The sequence below is a fragment of the Dysidea avara genome, chromosome 5 (genome assembly GCF_963678975.1).
Source record: "Dysidea avara chromosome 5, odDysAvar1.4, whole genome shotgun sequence".
Lineage (NCBI taxonomy): Eukaryota > Metazoa > Porifera > Demospongiae > Dictyoceratida > Dysideidae > Dysidea > Dysidea avara.
In genome coordinates this window covers 38,825,192-38,849,083 of record NC_089276.1, presented here as the reverse complement: position 1 = coordinate 38,849,083, position 23,892 = coordinate 38,825,192, and the positions used below count along the sequence as shown (strand labels likewise).

The 23,892-nt window shown below is 39.7% G+C and overlaps 1 protein-coding gene across 1 annotated transcript; it reads left to right on the top strand.

Annotated features, from left to right (window-relative positions):
- The first annotated feature begins 28 nt into the window (after window positions 1-28).
- On the top strand, window positions 29-23,892 carry LOC136256327 (mitogen-activated protein kinase kinase kinase 1-like). The gene is made up of 18 exons (XM_066049250.1): window positions 29-152; window positions 206-383; window positions 8,340-8,825; window positions 10,319-10,801; window positions 11,596-11,709; window positions 12,244-12,697; window positions 14,796-14,949; window positions 15,096-15,270; window positions 17,787-18,041; window positions 18,488-18,609; window positions 18,875-19,967; window positions 20,082-20,267; window positions 21,137-21,277; window positions 21,991-22,153; window positions 22,863-22,994; window positions 23,249-23,391; window positions 23,443-23,574; window positions 23,626-23,892. The coding sequence occupies exons 1-18, from the start codon at window positions 70-72 to the stop codon at window positions 23,767-23,769; spliced, it is 4,638 nt and encodes a 1,545-aa protein (XP_065905322.1). The 5' UTR covers window positions 29-69; the 3' UTR covers window positions 23,770-23,892.

The following is a 23,892-nucleotide window of genomic DNA, read 5'->3' as shown; positions in this document are numbered from 1 at the left end:
GTGGTCTAGACGCATGCGCGATATTTTGGATATATTCTAAAAAGAGATCACCATGCAGTGAGGTTAAAAATGTTCAAGAAAGTAAAGAAAGTTACGATTAGTTCTCCTCAGAAAAATGACCTCCCAAAGCCTCAGACTCGGTCACACAGCAGGTTAGACAATCACCTCGCCATGAGCAGTAATATAAAATCATTAATGTGTCTAGCGATTATCTGAACGATGATGAAGGCGCTGATAATAACGACAGCGACCAGAGGGTTAGGGCGTTGAGTAGACACTCTCGTACAGGATCGCTGGACAGAAAGAAGCGATACAACACCTCATCTACTTCTTTGAACAAGTCCACTAACACTCGTGCTCCCGCCAAGTCTCCACAGGTCAAGGTGAGTGGCGCGAATCAACGCGCTATCTAAGTAGAGCTCAACATGTAGTTAAATGTGTAATAGTGTGGTGTATGAACACAAATATATCAACTGAGTGAATGAGTACCTGTGTTACAGTGTATCCTGTAGTGGCTGTATAGCAACAACACATACAGAGAAATAATTACTAGAGTTTAGTTTACACAAGCAAATGCAAACTGTTGGTGTGTCACTACCAGAGTTAGCTACTGGTTGAGGTTAAGCCATTCAAGTGACTAATAAGTACATTACATGAAGAACAAAGGCTAAGTTTTTTAATGCTTATTTCCACAACACTTGGACAATAACTATTGTTATAACAATTATAGTGTCTTATGATCTACAGTTTCACCCAGTAGCAGTAATGTGGTATGGTACAGAAAAAAGTTGGTCACGTGTCATAAGCTTATGTTTAACGATGTAAAATTGTGCAACCAAGCATTGTTCTAGGTGTTAAGGCTTGTTTAGGAAAGCAGTACATTGTACTGAGAAGGTTTGTGAGAGTGCTGGGATGCTTCAGTATGAATATACAATCCATCTTTTAGAATATTAAGAGGTGTGAAGGTTGAATTAGTTCAATCCTTTCTTTGAGATCATGAGATGAGAGATGATGACACTTGAACACCTCTGGGTACCCAGTGAAGTGTATCATGTGTTGTGTCTATAGTATATGGAATAATCCAATTGTTGTGTTTACTCATCACATCTGGTCACATGAGCACCTGGGTTGGTTATGAGCTCAGAATCTATCGTGAATTGTTTGACCATTGTCATAAAGTCAATGCTGTCACATGAAAACAAGCCAAAGATTTGATTAGTTATTTAATTTAAAAAAGAAAAATTGTGACTGGTCATGATATCCACCATATAAGGACTCAACAACCATGTACACCACACCTCTCTATAATGGACACTCACCAACCAATAATTTTTGCCATTTTGCTTGCTCTCCTCTTTCACAGGTAACGTATAGGGGATAGGCCTGTTGGGACCAATATCTCATTATGGAGGTTTTAATTCTTTTACTGTATTCTAATAGAATGCATGTCATGTGATCCCATTGGAGGTCAGTCACACATCTTGTGATCTCAAAAAAATTTTTTTTTGATGATGGCTCCTTCATAAATCGCAGATTCCATGCCATGTGTGTTGCAGATCCAAACACAATACATTGTTTTCTTAGCTAACACTAAGTCTCCTGTTTGGTCACACTATCGCACAGTGTTTGCCAATACATGTATATTAGAATTCAAACCAATAAACAAAGCTGATCTGGTTTTTGTTGAACAGAGGCATCAGTGCAAGACCCAACAACACCCATTCTTAACAATGTTATTTGATTATAAAAGTCCAATTTAGCATGTTTGTAGTAGTATTGTATTTGTATTTTTCAACTATACAGAAACTCCATACGGAGTATATACTTAATATGTTGCTTAACATGTCTTCAGGACATCCTCGGGGGGGGGGGGGGGGGGGGTCAATCCATGCTCTAATTTTGTGTTGTCCTCTCTTGGTTTCATCACAAGTTATAAGAGCTGTAGTTGTTGCAGACTTCCTTGGTTCATGGCTCCTCTTTCCAGCTTTAGTAGTGGTCTCCAGAGTGTCAAACTGCTTAAAAGGATCAGCATCCTCCAACACAAGATGGATAGTGTTTGTTTTGAGATTCTGTTCAAGCTGGAATAGGCTTTCTGGGGAAGAGCTGGATAGTTTAGGATTGTAGCCACCTACTGGTAGATTGTAAGGGCTTGGGCTGAGAACTTCTGTCTTTAAATGGGAGGATAGTAAGCTTCACTAGATCCCTCACTTAGCATGGAACTGCAATTCTGGTTATCTTCATTGCCATTTACAGCACTGGTAGTAATCAAGGTTGTTGGAGACCTTGATACTGGTAGCTGTTTAACGTCATTCTTCATACAAGTTGTCACAGAGTAGATATCACAGGCTATTGCAGGTGTCTCATTCTTGGAAAACACTTCTGAGTTGCAAAATGGAGTGTCAATTGGGTTGCTATCTCTAGCATTCTCTGTAGTGCAGGAAAGGATTGAAATATGAAGGCTAGTTGTTGAAGTTGGTTGGGGTAGAGGAAGTGGGCCTGAGAGCAAATACCCCAATCTGGATTGGACAGCTGTTGTTCCATCACCACGGACAACATGGTCCTGAATGAACTGCCAATAGTAGTCCACCCCTATGAGAACTGATATGGAAAAATTCTCATCACTAGTCACTGGATGAGCCAGTGTTAGTCCTTGTAAGTAAGAGAACTGATTGAGGTGAGTTCTGATGGAGTTTCGAACTGGTGCAGCTAGCTTGGGTACAATCAGGACCTAAATAGGGATCTGACTTCCATTCAATGTATGAATGGAGATTGTTGTAACAGCAAACCTTGTTGGCGTAGAAATTTGCTCACCAAGGAGGACACTGTGATGAGTTCATGTCGGATTGGTTGCAGTTGTATAGTGTCAGCCAGCTGTTGGGTAATGAATGAGCATTGGGCCCCTTCATCGAATAGGATATGGCCCTCAACAGTTGTTCAGTTAGCTGATACATCCGCAATGGCAGTTTTTAGGAGGCAGACACTAGTGTAAAATGCAGACAATGGTGCAGGAGTCATGGTGGTAAATGAACTAGTGGCAGTAGAATTTGTAGATGTCATGGTTGAATTTGTGGAAGATAAAGTAAATTCTGTAGGAATTGGTTGAGGTGGAGGTGGAGGTGCTTCTAAATTGGTGGTGAAGGCGTGACAGTGGCTAGTATGATGTTTCTTATGACACTCACGGCAACTGAACTTAGAGGTGCATTGAGATACTTTATGCCGTGCCAGACAGTTGAAGCACAAACCAGCACTCTTCACAATGTCAAGTCTTTCTTGGGGAGATAAACCAGTTTATCCCCCCAAGAAAGACATGAATGGGTTTGTGCATACCCTTACAGAATACGCACACTGGATCTCTCTTTGGTATATCATGAGTCTGTGGTGTCTTGTAGGTGTCTGTATAGAAGGATGCTGTGGTTGGAATAGCCTCGAGTGTCGGAGTGGTTGTGTCCAGTAGGTAGACCAGCTTCAAGGATGAGTATTTCTTTTAACACTCTAGTTAATAATTCGTCGATTGTCCACTTGCTATTATAGTGATCACAGGCCATATTCATCTTAACACTAGGAGGTAGTTTTCTCAGAACAGAAGTGGTTAAAAGGGCTCCGTATGACTCTGGTAGTGCTCTGATGTGGCTTTGCAAAGTGTCATAAAATGTCTGTAAGCTCTTTAAATTGTTAGATGGGTGGCAGCACATTCAACAATGCATCCATATCAGGGGTTAATCTAGGGGGGGGGCACAGGCCCCCTCTGGGTTAGCTATTGCCCCCCCCCCCCTAGGTTTATACCTAAAGCCTTGAGAAATGGAAAGGTTTAATTGATCCCAAAGTATAATCCAATGGTCAATATTCAATGGCATCACAGTAAAATTTCACCAAAATTGAGTATATTTATACCTAAATTTTCAAAATTTTCCTGGGGGAGCATGTCCCCAGACCCCCCTAGAATCCGAAGCAACTTACTTCTCCCCCTCTAGGTTAATATTCTGGGTTGAGCCCTGCATATGAGCCTCTACCAACTTGTGATTCTGACCAAACCTTTCCTTCAACAATTCCACTGAATATGAGTAGTTGTTATTAGATAGTGGGAAGTCACTAATACGTGATGCATCTCCCTTTAGCTGGGCACGAAGGTAATTGAATTTCTGTATGCATGTGAGGCACTTAGAGTCTACTGCTGCAGAGAAAGAATCCCAAAGGTCTGCCATTGTAAGGGATTCCCATCAAAGGTTGGCAGTGGCAGCTTGGGAAGCTTCTGATGCATACCTCTAGTGTGTTCATTTACATCTGATGTGTGACTACTCACTTGTGCTGCTGAAGCTGTGTCAGAGTGGATTGTCTTCTTGACTACTTACCTTTTGTTTTGGCTACATTAGCTGACCTGAAACACTGGTTCAGAAACTTGCTTGGATATCTGACGATACAAGAGACCAGTCCTGTAAGACAACAAGCAGGTAATCCCTCATATTGCTGATACATAGCCATATTGGGGTTTCACATTACCAGTCTGAGTATCAAGACAACACTACATCACATACCGCGGATTGCGTGACCGTTGTCAATAAGTTTTTTAGGTCAATGATATCACGTGAAAAGTAACCAATCGAAAGCCATTATAGACTGAGTTTAAAATTATAAGTTGGCCGATTCATGCAAGCAGTTACTCATGCCTGTATCCTATTCAGTAGACTTGAGGTGGCAAATTGTTTGGCAAAACATGATGTTAGCAAAGCCTGCTGATGAAGTAGCGCGTATGTTATTCGTCAGCGATAGAACCGTCCATCGGTATGCTGAGAGATTTCTTGTAACAGGGCATGTCCATCCATTTGAAAGGCGTAATGGTTGTTATTGCAAGTTAAGTGATGATGATCAGCTATTATTACTTGAGCTGAATTCGTGCCATCCTGGGATATACCTAAGGGAGCTACAGGCAGAGTTGCAGAGAATGCGTGGAATTGTAGTGGATGTATCAACTATATGTCGTACAATTAGAAAGCTGGGTTTGAGTCGTCAACGGATTACTCACATTGCATTGCAGCAATCAGAAGTGAAACGTGTTGAATACGTGGCTGAGATGTCAGCATTTGACCCTTCAACGATAGTATGGATTGATGAAACTGGGTGTGACAGGAGAAGTGCACTTCGTTACTTTGGATATGGGATTAGAGGACTACCACCACAGGACTACCAGCTGCAGCTGAGAGGTGTGCGATATTCTGCCATTGGAATATTGTCAATGGAAGGTATTCAGGACGTGTACAAACAGTAAATGGTGATGTTTTTCTGGATTTCATATATACACAATTGCTGCCTATCCTTAGACCTTTTGATAGCGTAAATTTCGTGGTGGTGACGGATAATGCATCAATTCATCATGTTGATGATGTTGTTGATGCCATTTGTAGCATTGGAGCTTTGGTTAGATTTCTCCCACCATACTCACCAGACTATAACCCCATAGAATGTGTCTTTGGTGAGGTGAAACAGTACATGCAGGCCAATGGTTTGCTAGTGGATACATCACTCTCAATACCCACCATGCTACTGATGGCATTCCAGTCTGTATCAGTTGAAAATTGTAGAAAATACATAACATACTCAGGGTACAAGTAGCCAGTACATACTGTGACACACTAAACTAACAAAACAATTTCAAAGTTTAAAATCATGTGTAAAATGTTTTTGCTGGCAGAAAGCACTAGGGCTTAAGCTTTGTCAACTGCTGCAATATTGGCTTTTTCTGCTCCAAGAATTCTGACTCATTCAGAGCACCACAGTTATAGAGACCATGCAAATCCTTCAGCTGTTGAAGATAACTGGCCCTCAAGTTAGCAATCTTTCCAGGAGACACTGTAGATGACCCTGGAATATCAGTATCACTTGTTGGCAATGGTCTCTGTGGTTTTGGTACAAAACTCTTTGCCACTTCTGCCATTGCACTGCTTAGAGCTTGCACATAACTTGACTGTTTGTGACGACCACAAAATGCAGGTATCCCAGGTGGTTCTTCTAAAGACCTATAGAATATACAATGAACCATATTCAGTGACCACCTCAATAAGACCACCTTGTAACTATACAATACTAGCCCCTAACACAATTTACATGTGCTTGATAACCTCCAATAAGGTCACCTCATTATTGAGGCCAAGACTTACTGTATAGCCTAAATATTTCAAAGGGCACGTTTTTCGAGGTTGAGCAGTGTTACCTAATTTAAATAGTTCATGGAATTGCAAACATCCCCAAAATGTATTAGACTATAATTATGGAGGTCTAAATATTTCAAGGATAAAATTTTCGTTGGTACCCACCAAAATCACAAAAATTTCCCCCTCAAAATATTTAGACTATACGGTACAGTCTCGCATAGCTATATGGGTGGTCAGGTTTAACTGCAATTGTAACACATTACAATATATAGCCTTATATTAATATTACAAACATACTTGTGAGTTCCCACATCTACCATTTCGGCCCACAACCTGTATTGAATCTTGGTGAATGTGTCACCATGCTTTTCTCGAAGAGAAGATGCAAGTTTTTCTACTCGCCTGTTTTTTTTCATCTAATGCACATCTCTTTTGCTTCTTTCTCTGTTTTGGTACAACATCCTCATCGCTGTCAGAACCAATTTCAATTCTGGTCTGCTTGGGTCCATTACACCAAAGTGTAATGTTCTCCCCTTTACAAGCACATTTCCAAACTTCTTCAATGTCTGCAGGAGAGCATATACTCAGCTTACAACAACCCCTGTAATATCCAACTGCAAAGTCCTGAGCAGAAGACACTATGCTTTCTCCAAACTGCTGAATGAGTTCTTTACGTAGTAAAGTTGGTGTAGAAATACGATCCTTAGACACCTCTCTCAGCACATACGTTTCAAATTCTTTTTTCTTAGTTGGATTAATTACCTTGACATTGAAATTCACTTTACGACTTGTAGCAGTACTATATTTTACATGGCTAGTAACCAATGGATTATTGACACCTGTAAGTTGTGTGCCACGGGAACTACTAGTACTAGACTGTTGAAATCTTGGTTGTGTCACTGCTGCCGAAGTACGTGCTGACACTGAAATAGGCTGACTGTTTCTTGAGACTTGGCAAAGTTGTATGACTGTAATAATGCCGACAAACCTTCTTGGGAGAGAATTGGCATCACAATACCACTGCTAACTGGCAGTAAGTTTCCACGAATTCCATTAGCATGATTAGCCTGTACAGTACTCACAGACGAAATAGAGGCAGCCGGTCTTGTCTCTCCACTCACGGTAGTGACACTGTTTGAATGGTGGTCCTGGTGCACTACATTGACAATCACTCTGTTTGGCTCAGTCCCGCTAGAAGTCCCGCTCTCAGCCATTTTTGCCGCGCTAGATCTCGTGATACGAGCGAATTTGATTGGCTATTGCCTCTATAAGAAAATCTCTGAGAAACTCTAATGTGACAACGGTCACGCAATCCGCGATATGACAATATAGGAGGTCTCAAGGATTGTAGCATGTGACTGACATGATTTAAATTTACAATAACTAAAGTCATGTTGATTTTTTTTCTATTTGATATTTCAGGGTCATTTCCTACATGTGGTCATTTTTTTTTTTTGCAAGTGAAACAATAGCAAAAGAAAATCATTTACCAGTATAAACTAATTAATCCCTTTGCTCAACATGTCCCCTTTACTGATTACCCCATCGTGGGACTAATGTACAAAACTTCCCCAAATAGAATTCATAAGGGTTGACATCGTTTCAGAGAAAGCTAATGGTTTGATGATGTCTTACCTATCTCATCAGATAATTTGTACCAGTACTAACAAGTGTGAGTACAAGACAAGACTAGTAATAATTTGTGTTTGTACAAACACTTGACATAATTATTTGGTTCATGAGTCCTGGCTGAATATATTAGAATATGGACCTGCAGTACAATGATTAACAATGCAATTTAGAACAAACTCCAAATTTAGGGAACAACAGAAAATAACCACAACCATGACAATGATCTTGTTTAGACTTTGCACCTTTTTACTTTTAAAAGAGGAACACCTCTTTGGACCAAATAAGCCATAGTTTGTTTTTTGTTTTTTAATCCCTAGGTCATTTCTCATATGCCAATGCTCTAAACAACGATGCAGTTGGCAGGTGTGTATATTTTATTTTTATTAGCAAGATAGCTCACATGCAACTTGCTGTTTACCGATACTGTTATAAAGTTGCTAAATTGTTACATTCAGCCAGTAATGATTGAAAAGAAAAATTATTGTGGTGATAAACACTTTATGTGGCCATTTATGTGCCCTTATATAGAAGTATCTACTACAATCTCTTTGTCCTTCACAGCAAGAGGTATTGACGGTCAACCCTTCAGTTGGACACACAAGGAAACACTCTGTACCAGACAACTTCCATAAGCCACCATCACCGAAGGAGACAGAAGTCGCTGGTGATCCTCTCATGGTGGACAAGTCCAAACAATCTATCAACCCATCTCTACCTCTGACCAACAAATCTGTATCCGCCATACAACAGCAACAGAGAATTTCCGCCCAATCAAACCCCAAGTCTTCACCACCGCTAGCTAACAAGAGGACAACTGCTATTCCTCGTAAACCAATGCCATCGTCAATGACAACCAGTAAGAGTATTGGCCACACTGGGGGACTGGCAGAGATGGACTATCAGATGAGTCTACCTAATAGTAATTCTAACGAGGAGCTGTCCTCTATTCTGAGTGACTATAACGATGGACCGCCTTCACCTCCACCAGTCGTCATGGAGACCCAACCAGACCAGAGCCTTCAGTTCTCAAGATTCCTCAGCCAACAGGTGAGTGTGTGGGAGTGGTGAATGAAATTCTTCTGAGTCAGGCTTTTGAACTGTTGTTACAAGAATTCTTTCTCAGCAAGTGCAGTAGTCTTTAACTAACCAACAGAATAAGTTATTATGTGTATAGGTAGAGACAAGCAGTAAACAATCCTGAAGGAGTGATGTAATAATCACCTAGGAGGAGTTGAGGTGATTATTACATCATTCCTCAGGAGTGTTTATCAACTGAATAATCCTAATACTGTATGTCGTAGTAATTTAGACAATGGCCCGAATTTTATTAGCGACCCACAAAGTGTACATTTTGTCAAAATTTGTGGCTTGGTCAGTAAGAGGTCTCTTACCAGAATATATACCACTTTAGCGTGTGGGCGTTCAAAGGCACCGCTCAGTGTTTAACTCGCATATTGCCTGGGCAATATCATGGGAAAGCAGTTTGCCAATGACTGATACCCAGCCAGTTCAAAGAATCGATGCACTTTGACTCATTATATTGAGCGACATAGAGCTTTGTATTGTGGGACTTGTTTTTGTAGTCGTTGCTAAGCTTAGCACATTTGTTAAGATAGGGTAGTTGGTTGTTGCTAAAGGTTAATGAAGGCATAAAATAATCGTTTGGGCGATTGTGGATGCGTATTTCTACCCACTGCATATCAGCCTTTGAACAGACCACGGAACAGCAAAGCTACTACTGCTACGTTGAAATAGGTTAGTAACTTACAGTCCTAAGTACTTAACTTAATATAATAACTTACTTACTGTCCCAATAGCGAAGTTAGTTGGCTTAACTTAGTACAAAAATGATAACAATATAAACTCCATCCCACAATCGCAAGTTTTCTAACATTGTGTGTTGAAGCACAGTAACGTATTAATGACATTTTAACGTATGGAGAACGTTTTGATGGCTATTAGCCCACACTATTAAAACCACGATCAATCTTCAGATGCTACTGTATAAAACAAATGGGATGAGTTCTCGTTAGTTCTTTCACCTATTAGGTGAGTGCGCCCCAAGTGATATATATCACTTGTACCATGGCTGCTTGGGATTTTGCTGACATATACACCCGCAGCCCTTGGACCTGCGGCCCTCGGGCTTTGGGTGTATATATCAGCAAAATCCCTTGCAGCCATGGTATAACTATTACACTAACCCTGTGTGCTTCACCAACATTAAAGCATTCTCTGAATGCCAATTTGTGTCTAAATACAACTACCATAATTATTGTACAAAAGTTTAACGAATTTGACTTGGATTACAAAATTTCCCTCAGAATTTCACATTTATTTACAATATTGGAAGCATTATGTCAAATTTTACTTGTTAAAATGTTTGATTCTGATTCGTCAAATTTTTCCTTCGATCATCAAATAGTTACACTATACTCAATAATTTACAACCTTATTAGAAATGCTGTAAATATACCATTTGTAATTCATTCAAGTGATGTGCTTTTTGTACCCCCAATTTGTCATGTTATATTCTATAGGTTCCTATTAATGATCATTCTTCAAAGCTGACGTCACCACCCAAGATGGCCACCTCACAGAAACCCTCAGCCATTCCAGTACAGAACTTCGTTGCTAACCCATCCTACCATTATACCCCACTAGTCAAACCCCCGCCAGTATTAACCAATCATACTACTCCGACCCTAAACCAACCACTAGTATCCAGAGGTGTTGATAAACGATACCCTACCCCGACCAATGGTGTACCTAAACCATCTACCTCACCCATCCCGATGTCCCCCAAATATTTGATCAATCCTGTGCAGCCATTCCCACAGCTTCCACTACCATCAAAGCTCCCTGTTGCCTCATCCACAGTTAGCCGGCAATCGTCACGTCAGAGGACAGTAGAGAAGGCTATGAGAGCTAGACTATATCTCCTGGAACAACCCGGCCCCAACACCTTCCTTGTCACTGGAGACTCTAATGAGAGTCGGTTCAGAGTCATTGTTGGTACCCAGGTGAGTAGTCTGATGGGCACACTGACAATATGTTTACTGTGGCATTGTTCAGTTTGGCTAGTCAACTGTTGTCCTTTAGTCCATACTCTATGTGACTACCATAAAATCTGTAATATTAAGCACTATTTATTTGTTTAAGACTAATTAATAATGTTCTGTCCAACAATAGAAAATAATAATAAAATGTGTTCTCTGTATTTTAAAGCATTTATTAGGGGACAAAGGTTTCTACAATAATGTCATTACAGTTACAGAGTTTTATAAATGTGTTTACTTTACCACAAATGATAGTTATAGCTGCTGTACATGTATCACCATATATTCCAATATATTAAGTAATCATGGAGCTCATCAGGATATTACTTCAATGATGTATTCCATTTACCATTACTTTACTGTTATCATTACTTTACTGTTACCATTACTTTACTGTTATCATTACTTTACTGTTACCATTACTTTACTGTTACCATTACTTTACTGTTATCATTACTTTACTGTTACCATTACTTTACTGTTACCATTACTTTACTGTTATCATTACTTTACTGTTTCATTACTTTACTGTTACCATTACTTTACTGTTACCATTACTTTACTGTTATCATTACTTTACTGTTATCATTACTTTACTGTTATCATTACTTTACTGTTATCATTACTTTGGAATCTTGTAATTGATTATGGTTACTCCATTAAGGGAAAACATAAAGCTCCATTATTTCAATCTCTATACCTAATGTAATATTGTCATTATCATTACCAACATAATCACACATATTTACTCACTGTAGAAGTGTAGCTGTAACAAGCCGGACTGTATCCACCTGTTGTTTGTGATGTTGAGAGTGTTGAAGGTCAGTCAGAATGACCCCAAGTTGTGGAGCAGGGAATTGAAGAATTATGAGGTGAAGTCACATGTTGTATAAACTACCCCCTGATTATAGGCCACATGTCTTCACATGTTGTACTGAATGATGAACGTGACTTAAGTCACATTGCCATTCCATGTATGTCCATATCAGAGTTCTACCCAGCAAGAGCAGTAAACCTGCTATGGTAGGATCAACAAAAAAAACTTCACAATTACAACATTAATTTTCATGAATGCTGCTCCAAGCGTACGTCATAAACCATTCATGAAATAATTGTCATGAATTTGTTGTGAACATAAGTTTTTATAATTGCCCAGTTAGTTAGACAGTTTGGTAAAGTTCATGAGCAGTTCGTGCTGTTCACAGCAAGTGAGCCTTCATGAAAAATTTAGAGAAAGACACACATTAAAACTCATTCACAGCATGCAGTTGGAAATATTTTCCTGTTGCTGCTACATGTAGCATGTTCCCTTTGCTGTACAGATTTTGCTATATAGTGGTTTACCAGTATTAAATCAACTTCTTAATTAAAATTTCAATTTTATTAAGCTTGTTGTGTTTTTCAAGGTGGAAAGTTTAATGAATGACTACCACAGTAGACGTTTAATGTCCCCCAACAAGAGGAACTCTATGAGACGCAGCAAGTCAGTCCCATCTAAACAACACCATTACTCATCGTCAAGCTCTGTCACTAGTTTCATGGCTACAGGAGGGTCAGACGGGGGTAGTAGTCTCCAATCAGTACTTCCTATCAGTGGCAACATTGAAGAAAATGTCACTATTGAAAACAGTATGTCAGGTACTGTTACCAATGACAACATGATGGTTGCCGAGCAACAGCAGAAAGAACAAGTGTTTGTTAGTGATGATAATGGCATGGTTACCATGGAGGCTGGTATTGACAGTGATGAGGAAGATGAAATTTGTCCAATCTGTTTATTAGAGATTGTTGAAGGAGAAGATCTATTGGAGTGTATTAATGGCTGTCATATTGAACTACATCGTCACTGCATGGAGATCTGTAAGTGTCGATGTTGATTGTTTGGTGTTCTCATGGTTGTGGTAGTAAGGTGAATGGGAAGGGTCTTAGCATTAGTGGCTGACTCTGAAGTCCTCTTGGCATCAAGTCACCACCTACAAAGTTTCAACATCAAGTCACTCCCTGCTATACAAGCTCCATAGTGAGGTAGTAATGAAGTGTTTATTATAGCTAGAGAATAAATTTGGAAAAGATAAATAAGTTTCCTTTTGCCAAACATAAAAGATCCCTTGTTTCCCATCACCTTGAGTGCAACCAGGTAGTGAGGGGGGTGGTTATTAAATTTCTTTACTTTGGTGAAGCTAAATGACAATACACTGTCCACCGGTTAATTAGCTTCCAACCACAGACTAGCTATAATGGAGGTTTGAAGCTTTTTGCAATGACAGCAAAGCAGTTTTCAAGAAATTAACTTAGAAGTAACACTTTTAGGGCTGGGATGAAGGTTCGAATATTTGGTGGGTTCGAAGGTTAAGTAAACTTCGAATAATAAAAGTATCCTTTGAAGCTTTGTAATGCACTCATAGTCTACGAAAGAATTACAAATAAACGTTGTTATCTTTATTGCAGCTGCTTATTTATCTTGCGAGATTGATGTTCGTCTTTTCGTGATTGATCTTCGTGTGCTTTTAGCCATTAGTTGGTGTTTACCTATGCATGATTGCAATATAGTGGACACGCCCATTTGCAGTCAATCAATCATGTCATTCAGTACTGCTACTATGCACTTTCCAAATGCTTACAAACTTATTAAACAGGATTAGAAAGATAAAATTTAAGAAGGATGTGCATAAATGCAAGAAAACCTGTAACTTGAAAGCTAACAGCTAACACTGAAGCTTCGAATGTTTGGACATTTTATTAGGAAATGTTCAAAGGTAAATTTCAATATTTGTTAGTGCTGAGCGATAATTCGATACTCTCAATATAAAAATCATTATCGCGATTTGATAATTACAGCTTACTATCGCGATATTGCTATAAGATTACTAGAAACATTGTTACCAAGTTTATTTAGTCCCAGCCCTAGCACTTCTGTATAAAATAATCTCCCAGTACCAAGTGTACCTCATTTCCATCACACTGTTACCTGTCATCCTGTTACTTGTACAGCTGATATGTGTAGATGGGATATAATGATGTATCAATACATTGCCAGAGAGTGATACAGAGAAGACATTTTGTTGGTCTTGTAAATCTGACGTACTGTATGTACACTGTTTTTGTAGTATCACAACTGTGTACTGTATCATCCCTTTGACATGGTAACTGAGAAAACAGCTAAAAATGAAAAGTTTGTTCTTCTTTCTTTTCCTCAAGAGAAGTAACAGTTCAGCTGACTAGATGATGAGTGGTGACAGTGAAGATGAATAGACTTGTGTTACAAGTTCAAAAGAGACTGTGCCAGTCTGCACTTTTGAGGCTTTTCTATAGGAAGTGTGTGCTGAATACTCTGATAGGTCATAACTAAAGTAGAATGGAGTGTTTTTTAGCAGGTCAAGCAATACTAGGGATGCAACAATATGGGTATACTCCATATTGCATATTGTTTTTTAAAATATTGCAATATATTGCTGTATTGCAATATTATGAATAAGACCTTTGGTGATTTTGAAATGTAGTGAAGTGAATGTTACACTTGTAAATAACCCATATCTGACTTGTGGGTATGTACCATACATATACGCTGAAGTACAGCAGACAGTATAACCACAAGTCAAGCAACCATCATTAAACACATTTACAAGTACACTAGTACTATATTCAGTGCTATTCGTTCAGAGTGTAGCTTCTGGTCATCACTAAATCATCAATTATTACTTTCTGGTGCCTTTGATGCTGAATAGTTATCCACAAATCACAGCTCTGCAGTATATTGCAATACAGCAATAGCAATATTGTATTGTATTGTGGTAGAAAATATTGCAATATATCGATATATTGTAATATTGTTACATCCCTACTAGAAAATGTGTTGAGGTTTCAGTTCGATGTGAACATTCTGGTAAAAGGAAATTGTGTGTACATGTAATACTGTGCTTGCTACATTACTAACATTTCATGTTGTTTACACCCTTAGGGGGTACAGAACAAAGGAGGCGTGGTGACAACTTTGTTAAGTGTCCAGTTTGTATGGCTTCTTGGGATCACATGACCCCCAGACCATCCTCCATCATGCGTTCCCATGATAACCCACCAGCACCTGTCTTCCCAACCACCCCCATCAGAAACCAGTTAGTAATTGTAATTGTGTGATTTATATTAGTTGTAATTATGTGGATTTCTCTGAGATTTGTATTTATAATCATGATTAGAGTTCCAACTGTGCTTGCATGCGCGCATATATGGATATTTAGCTTGTTGTATCTTGTCAATTCAGGGACTCCCCCTTACTCAACAACACACGTAGTACCATGCCCGCCTCTACCCCTGACACATCTACCCCAACGCCATTGTTACGACAACGCACCCTCAGCAGAGTGGACACAACAAGCTTCTTCCTTGACTCATATCTACCAGAGAAACTATATGACTATCTCATGAAGTTGGAGAAGGTATTGTAACAAACATAGAAGTTAATAACCTACCAGAACTTATGAGTGTCATGACAACAAACTTGTAGTTGGTTGGAGTTGACTGGACACACCAATACACTGTATAGACACAAATGTACTGTACTTTGCCTGTTGTGCTGTTAAGTAGCCTGTGTCATAGCCACAGAACTGTGTGCTTTTATGAGGTTTCAGTACAGCAGAGGGGTTGGCATTGGTGTATATGTGGTCCCTGCCTTGGTTTGTAAGAATGTAGCATTCCTAGCAACCAACTGGTAGTTACTATTAATAGAGTAAACAGTCATGCACATCTCAGACATTGAACTTCCCCTTACACTTTGAAAGAACATAATGTGTCCTGCCAAATCTGATTATGGTCGCTATTTGTCTAGTGGTGTGTGTTGAAAGAGCATATCTATGTAACAGCTATGCAGCCACCAATACAATACGATACACTTTCTAAAAATGCAATTAGATGTGTGGGCTGCTAATAAAGTTTGTACCTGATATCCCACTGCACTGTTAGCGCAAGTCGCCAATTATCGGCAGGTACCAATTATCGGCACTTGTAAACTATAGAGACTGCAGGGTATACAGAGGCTACCAAGTTCCATAATGGGCCGCCTCTAAAACATCTCTTAGAATCATTTTCATTCAGTGATTAGTATATGTTAAAGCATAGCTGCGAGTGTTATATGAAAAATAAAGCACGAAGCGTGCGGCCGAGATGTTAATAAAGCACGAGGTGAAGCCGAGTGCTTTATTAGCATCGAGGCCAAGTACCGAGTGCCAAGTGCTTTATTTTTCATACATGAGCAAGGCTATGCTTTAAATGATTTGTGGAACTTTCTAGTCGTGTAGCTTCACCATACACTAAGACTCGTAATTAACACGCGTTACACGAACTATTAGCAGCCTGAATGCACACAAACTAGTTTAACAAAGTAACTCACGTATAGTTCACCATAGTTTGGCATGGTAGACGTTCATCGCGTATTTTGGCAGGTTTTGCTCGCAACCCACAATCGATTCCATTGTGAGTCACATGCAGAAGTATTTTCGTGATATCTCCAGGACTTGTCCGTTTACATTAACAGACGTAACAGCAACATTACCTTCTCCCACCCATCGTTGAAGCGTTTAGGTATGTCTATAAAAGCAATCCAGTGGTATAATTCATATTGGCTGGGGTGATTGATCACTCAACGCGGCGAGGCTATCGGCCTTCACCGGCTAGAGTGATTAGTTGTACTGGCGCAAGTCCCGCAGGCTATTAGCCTGCACCAAGGCACGTGGGCAACTGTGCTTTATTTGCACCGCAAAGAGTTCTTTATTGAACGAATAAAGCACTCTTTGCGGTGCAATAAAGCCCTCTTTGTAGTCGATGAAGCACTATTGGCCGGCTGAGAGTGTACTTTATGAAATTTAAAGTACACTTTTTTCTTTGATCTCGCCCACGCAAAGCTCTATAATTGTTGTTAACTTTACAAGCCATTCTGGTTAAGTATGGAATTGCGTAAAAGTAATTTTGTATTGGAATCAGTATGCTTTTACGTCTCACCTGAATATCTCTCGAACGGCTGGTCTCATCTTCGTAAAACTTCTGTGAAATGGAGTTACCCAAGGACTGCACCTCCCATAAATTTAACCAACGAACCATCATGGAGTTACACACAAAATCGCACATTGTGCCGATAATTGGTCAATCAGGGAAGTACAGTTGCCGATAATAGGTACCCCATGCCAATAATTGGCACATGATAGACATTGCGATTTTCTTCATAACAAGACGTTCACTCACGTGAGATAATTAAAATTTGGTGCGCTAAGAGAAGAAAGACTGCTCTGTTAAATGGTTCAAACCAGAAGTTCATACACCATTGAATTAAGGAATTACAATTGCGTGATGAAATAGTACCGATAATTGGCGACTTATGCTATATAACAAGCTTTAAGGAAAATGGTAAGCAACCCAGCTACACTGTTATAGTGCCAAAAAAATGCGTGGGTGGTGATAATTTTTCAGGGTTTTGTACCAGCTATTACTCTGTTGCACTGTGCTTAAAGAGTCTAGGAAACTGGTAAACAACCAAGCTACACTGCTACTGCTAAATTACACAAACCAGACCTTCATATTTCCATGATTGCACAATCAAAATATTGCCATGATTGTACAATCAAAATATTGATGATACGCAAGTATGGTATTGGTATCACAATACAACCAGAGTATCACCAATATATCGATATGTATTGCACATCACTAAATTGTCTGTTGCCATAATCCTTGATAATAACAGTAGAACTCCATAAATGGGCACGTTGGGATTTAGAAATGTTAATTTTTGCTGTGTAACCTGTCTAAGACGTTCGATCATCTGCTCATTTCTTGAGTAGATACTATACAAGTTTTACACTGAGGAATTAGCAGATATTTCTATACATGTGATAGCTATTGTAGATAGCATAATTTATACTTGTACAAACTTAAATGTTAAAGAAATGTTCTGTTCTTCTAGTATGTCTCCAAGCATTGTCTAGATCAGATCTTCTCCAGCACATGGAAGTCTCGAGAGGCTGGTCTACAACAGCTGGCCAGAGATATGGTATCCTTATTAATGCCCAGCTTCACGCATCGCCATCACAGCAGTCGACAACTCTCTGATGAAGATGTACAACAGTCATCAATTGCTCATTATGCCCTAGAGGCGTGCTGTCCAATCATTGCTCACAGCAGTACGGACTCTGTTTTGAAAGTGTATCTGGCATCTTTGGTGAGTGTGCAGAGAGGGGTATCTGTGTTATGTTCTATTGTGATCAAAGAACTGCTATGCTCATTAAGCGGGGGGGCTGATAAGCCAAACGTTTCCAAGTTGGCAGGTGACCTTAAGCTGACTGCTCTATTAGAGTATATTGTGACAGTTAGTGTTATGTTTTATATAGGAATAATTTATGATGATGACATCTCAGGTCGTCAATATCAACTGTAAACATTCCTCATCCTTGATTCTCTTTTTAATTGCACAAAGTACTGTGTGGCTACTAGGACACTTGCTGAGATTAAAAGTTGTCTAGTGATCCAAGTCATCAAATTATTTCTATATTCAACAGTTTTACACATCGTAATACTTACTGCCTGCTTCAGTGGGTCCATAGTGGGATAGTGAATATAATAACATACATAGTTTCTCATACGTGTCATTTATTATTACTGCTGTAGGAGTTGTGTAGAGTGATCTTGTGTCACTCTCTGTGTGACTGTGGTCAGGACCTACAGGAACTGAGGAGAATATTTAAACCAATCCTCTGTGTAATATTAGTCAGATGTGCTGATGCTCAAAAGTGAGTAATAGTGTGTGTGTGTAGTGTGCATGCGTGTATGTGTGTGCGTGCGTGTGTGTGTGTGTGACTTCGTGTGAGTTACTAGTCTTGTCCCAGGAGTATTTGCCTGTGCTGACTCATAATATCCAAGTAGTGTATAGGTGTCCCTGGGTAGGTGTGACTTTGTGCACATTCCACAGGAGGTTTTGCTATTTGTGTGTATGTATCTAGTGCACTGCTTCTTGTAACTACTTACCTTTGTTACTTATGTTTCTGTTTCTTCTAGTCGAGCAAGAGATTGTTCACAAGACTTCCTTCATCATCTTTGTATGGGTCAAGATGGTCCTCTAGCCATTGGTTCTGCTTGTGGTCACCCAACAGTTCAGGAATTTGGTGGAGTCCACTTTGTCTGCTCTTTGGCATTTGAGATGCCACCAATAGCTAACCCCAGCCCTTCCGGCCACTGGTGGCTCGGACGATTACTATTTCTGGAACATGCCATGTCTGCATTTGGTCCTCACTTTATACCACCTAAAGTTTGTGAGGCGACTAACTCAACTGTTTCTGCCAGCAGTTCAGCCCCAGGAGATCCTTCTGATTTGCTGTTAGTAAATGTGTGGAGGTTTGCATCAGCTGCGACGCATGTGCAACAGCAGAAGGTCACTAAGATTGCAATAAGAGTGTACAAGAAATCAATAGAACTAGCATTAGACTGTCCTGCCATTTTGGACCAGTCAAAGGAAGCCATAGACCAGTGTCACTCGTCTGTTCAGGGACTTGTGAGAGAGGTCGTTGGTAAATTGTTGGCTCAAAAGGGCATTGCTAAGCCAAGCAAGAAGCATCGCAAGTATGGCATCAATTTCAACAGTACAGCATTCAGAGACAAGCATAGTGTGGATAATGAGTTAAAATTATCAGTACCCAGACCAGACCAGAGTTATGTAGAGAATGACCTCTCTAGAGATTTCTCCAAGAACCTTGATATTTCATCGGAGATTGAAGACATGTCAGGAACGCATGAAAATCTCAATGTCAGCACCAGTCAAGGCTATAACCAGGATTTTGTTGCTGGTAATATGGATTCTGTATTTCAACAACCAGTGTACGTGGAGTCTCGTTACAACCATGTAAGAGCTGGCAGACATGACAGCTCATGCTCTGACCTGGATGTGTCCCAGGACAGATCAACTACCTCACGAGCAAAGCCCACCGTATCATCTAATGAGAGTAGTGACGTTCCCAAGCAGACCACATCAGAGTCCTCTAGTAATGGAGACCATGTGAGCAGTGATGAACACAACCACATCAGTGCTGTAATGGCTAGACAGTTCTCTAAAGAAATGGAGGGAGTTACAATGACTAAAGATCATGATATTAAGGTGTGTGTTTAGTGTTGGGAATGTCTTAAGGTATCTTCATTGGTAAGGTGATGTGTATATACTCTATATGGTACATATCTCAGCCAATGACATCACTGCGTTTGTCCCTTATAGCACCAAGAGTCAACTGGCAGTGGAGGTCATGGTACAGAAGTGTTACACTGCAAGAGGGAAGTTGAGGAGGAAGAGGCAATGGCATTAGCTCAAGTGCAGTCACTGGTGGAAGAGGACCAGCCACACCCACCTATATCACTAGCCCCACCCACTGAAACTGTCATCATCCATGTGCAACCTGACAATGTGAGTACACTCTATATAATGCACACTGTAGTCCACAAATCTTCCTGATAAATGGTTGTTGTTACCAGTGTTGGGCAAGTTACTTTGTAAAAGTAACTAGTTACATATTACATATTGCTTGCAACTGAACTGTTACAGTTACATATTACCCATAAAATAAAGTAACTGTAATAATATTACATATTATATTACTTTGTGTCCACAGCCTTAAGCTGTTACATGTGAAGCTACCACCTTATCACGTGACATGATTGCGTTGTTGGACAATGTGTAAATCGTAAGAAGCTAGTTAATAAGCTTCATTCAGTAGGCCTCGTTACTTCGTTGTGGTTAAGCGTTACTCATAGGATAACTAACAAGATTAGTAACTTTGTTACTTGTAGTAATAACATTATGTAATATTAGACGAACTATATTACTTATGTAACGCATTACATTTGTAAGTAAAGTAACTTGCATTATATTACCTGTTTTCATAGCGTATTTCGTTATATTACTTTGTTAGCACAAAAGTAATAATATTATGTAACGCGTTACTCCCAATACTGGTTGTTACACACGCCAGCTGTACAGTACTGTGAAGTACATATACACAGAATTGTTTATTGTAGTACAAATATGGTTTAAGAACAAGTTAAAAAATATCCTGATGGAGAAATGTACACAAGTAGAATGACCTTTGTGGTATGTTGTGTAAAGAGATCCCCTAGCTACTTGTACAATTTACTTACGTAGGTAATATGCATATTATGCTCAAACTTCAAAGCAAGTTATGCTTTAGGCTAATGTGTTCAATATATTGAGAGTAGTTCTGTTGTCCTGTATATGTTGTCATGCTAGCTAGGTGTATATCATGTGTTGTTGTTTAGGAGGACACAACAGATGGTAAATATGATGTGTATCGTCAAGACAACGAGTGGGTGAAGGGAAAGCCAATCGGATCAGGAGCATATTGTTCATGTTTCCTATCACAAGACATTAAGACTGGAACTATTATGGCTACCAAACAAGTAAGCAACTGCTTGATTGTAAGACAGTACTTAATTATAAGCCACTGTTTGATAGCTCAACTTGCCCTCTACTTAGTTATACGTTTTCTGGCTATTAGAGGCTCTTAAGATATCGTATTGTTATAATCACGGGCAGTTAAAGTTGTGTGAGTGGTCCCACATTGTGTACTGAGGTAGCAGCCCTAGGCTACTCTTAGATGTTCATTTAAGTAATAGTTATATGGGTACAATGTGGAGTGTAAACCCAACTTTAGGCCTGAGGCTGTAGCACATGAGCACAGCAAGAGTGTTAGCTACTAAAGACCTGAAGATTTATACATCTCATTGTACCCGACTACCTGTGTAACTGCTTTAGACTCTATTTACACTACATTTGCATTATATAGTTCCTGTTTAATGTGTCCTTTTACAGTAGCACATTGCCAACCAGCCAAATGTCAACTCAACAAAGAAAAATACAAGACAACTTCCAAGCCAGTGATTGCTGTACGAATTCAGCCCATGTTTGGAGTTCCATAGCAAAAATGGCTGGTTTGCCTTCATAGGTATAGATCATGAGAATGGTGTTTTCTTGGTTCTTGTAAAATATACACTTGTCTGTTGCATGTTTTCACTGGCCACATGACACTGTCGTGTGTCTTGACCTCTTGATAGAGGCTACTCATACAATTTATTGTAGTATGACATCACTCCGTCATCTCTGTTGTTGTCAGGTGTCCTACATACGGAACACTTCATCAGAAGAAGAGGAAGAACAGAAGAGGTTGACCAAGGAGGTGTCATTGTTGATGAAACTGAAACACCCTAACATTGTCCGCTGCCTCGGAGCCACCCAACAACCAGGTTGCTTTAATATCTTCTTGGAGTGGATGGCAGGTGAGTTATTGTGGAGGGAACTAGCAAATCAAAGGAAGTTGGTTTTGTATAAACTGAATACTTAACAGTGAGTGTTGTTTAGAGTGGTTGAGAGTACATAATTTTTAAGGCATTGTAAAGACTACACACAAATGTAGAGATGCGTACTAGTACTAGATGATACTGGGGGTTCAAATGCAATTGTGAAGTGTTCACTGTTACTCCAACATAATAACTTTCCTTGTTGCCATTTGAACCTGTAAAGTGCCTTTCAGTTAACAAGTAATGGTTATGATTGGTATAGCAGAATAACTGATTGAGGATTATTTCAATCTTTAACACAGAAATGTTTTGTATTTGTTCACTACAGTAATGATTGCAGTAAGGCAAACTGGTATGTGAGCAGGTCAAGAGTTTAAGAAATGTTGGCCTTATGATGTGAAGGTCCCTTTGATTCTTTAAAAACAAAAATGGATGTCCTTTGTGTGGTTGGTAAATTAAAAGGGGAAGACCCTTCTGAGGTTTTGATATACAAATATACTACAGGAAATTGTCTAGATTTAAGTAGTGGTGAGTTTAAGAAGTGCTGACTATAGTTAAGTTTACCGTCAGCTGCCCCTGGTGCGAGCACACAGACCACTGGCCTATATGTTACTGTATTCTGTGGTATATGTCAAGCTCTAACAGAGCACAGCTATCACATCATGTTTTTTGTGCTGCTATATTGCAGGAGGATCAATTGAGAGACTACTTCATGACTTTGGTGCCTTCCATCCCTTGGTGATAGCTAACTATACCAAACAGGTCATCTTTGGATTAGCCTTCCTTCATAATCATGGCATCATCCATCGAGACTTGAAGGGTAATAATGTCATTTGTGTAGAACTGTAAATGTTCACTTGATATATATTGTGTCCCTTACACTCCACAACACACACACACACACACACACACACACACACACAACACACACAACACACACAACACACACAACACACACAACACACACAACACACACAACACACACAACACACACAACACACACACAACACACACAACACACACAACACACACACACACACTGGAGGTGTGTATTATGCTAGGTTCCCATTTCAGGTGCTAATATTCTGGTGGACTCTACTGGTCAGCGATTAAGGATAGCAGATCTTGGGGCCGCCGCCCGACTAGCTGCCCACATCACTGAGGATGATGAATTTAGGAATGATGTCCAAGGGACTGTCCCCTTCATGGCTCCTGAGGTATGGGAAGGTCTCCCTATATGATACAGTGTAACAATAGCATATGTACAGGTTGTTAGGGGAGAGCATTATGGTCGGAGCTGTGACGTGTGGAGCGTTGGGTGTTGTATAATACAAATGGCCACAGGCAAGCCACCATGGAATGCCACAGGCTCTACTAACAAGTTTGCCCTGATTTACAAGGTCAGTTTGGAAGCAAAGAATGGCGGCATTTTATTTTTGTCTCTTACATAGATTGCCACAGCAACTGAAAGTCCTCCGATGCCAGACGGCCTCACAATAGATGTGAGGGACCTTGGTATCCGCTGCATGGAACTGAAGCCAGAAGATCGACCAAAGTCTGCTGATTTGTTGAAGCATGCTCTATTTAGAAATTAAAGATGTAAATATTTTATGTACTGACTGACAATTCTCCCATCACTTAAATGACATGATTCATTGTATATTTCACAATGTGTTGTTTGTATTGTTTATACATCACGAGTGTTTAGTAATACATCA

What these genes read in the sequence shown, in the direction of transcription:
- LOC136256327 (XM_066049250.1), top strand. Translation starts at nt 70, where the DNA reads ATGTTCAAGAAAGTAAAGAAAGTTACGATTAGTTCTCCTCAGAAAAAT. An exon ending in CCAAGTCTCCACAGGTCAAG is followed by an intron (nt 384 to 8,339) that starts GTGAGTGGCGCG and finishes TGTCCTTCACAG; the next exon opens with CAAGAGGTATTGACGGTCAA. An exon ending in CTAAAGATCATGATATTAAG is followed by an intron (nt 19,968 to 20,081) that starts GTGTGTGTTTAG and finishes TGTCCCTTATAG; the next exon opens with CACCAAGAGTCAACTGGCAG.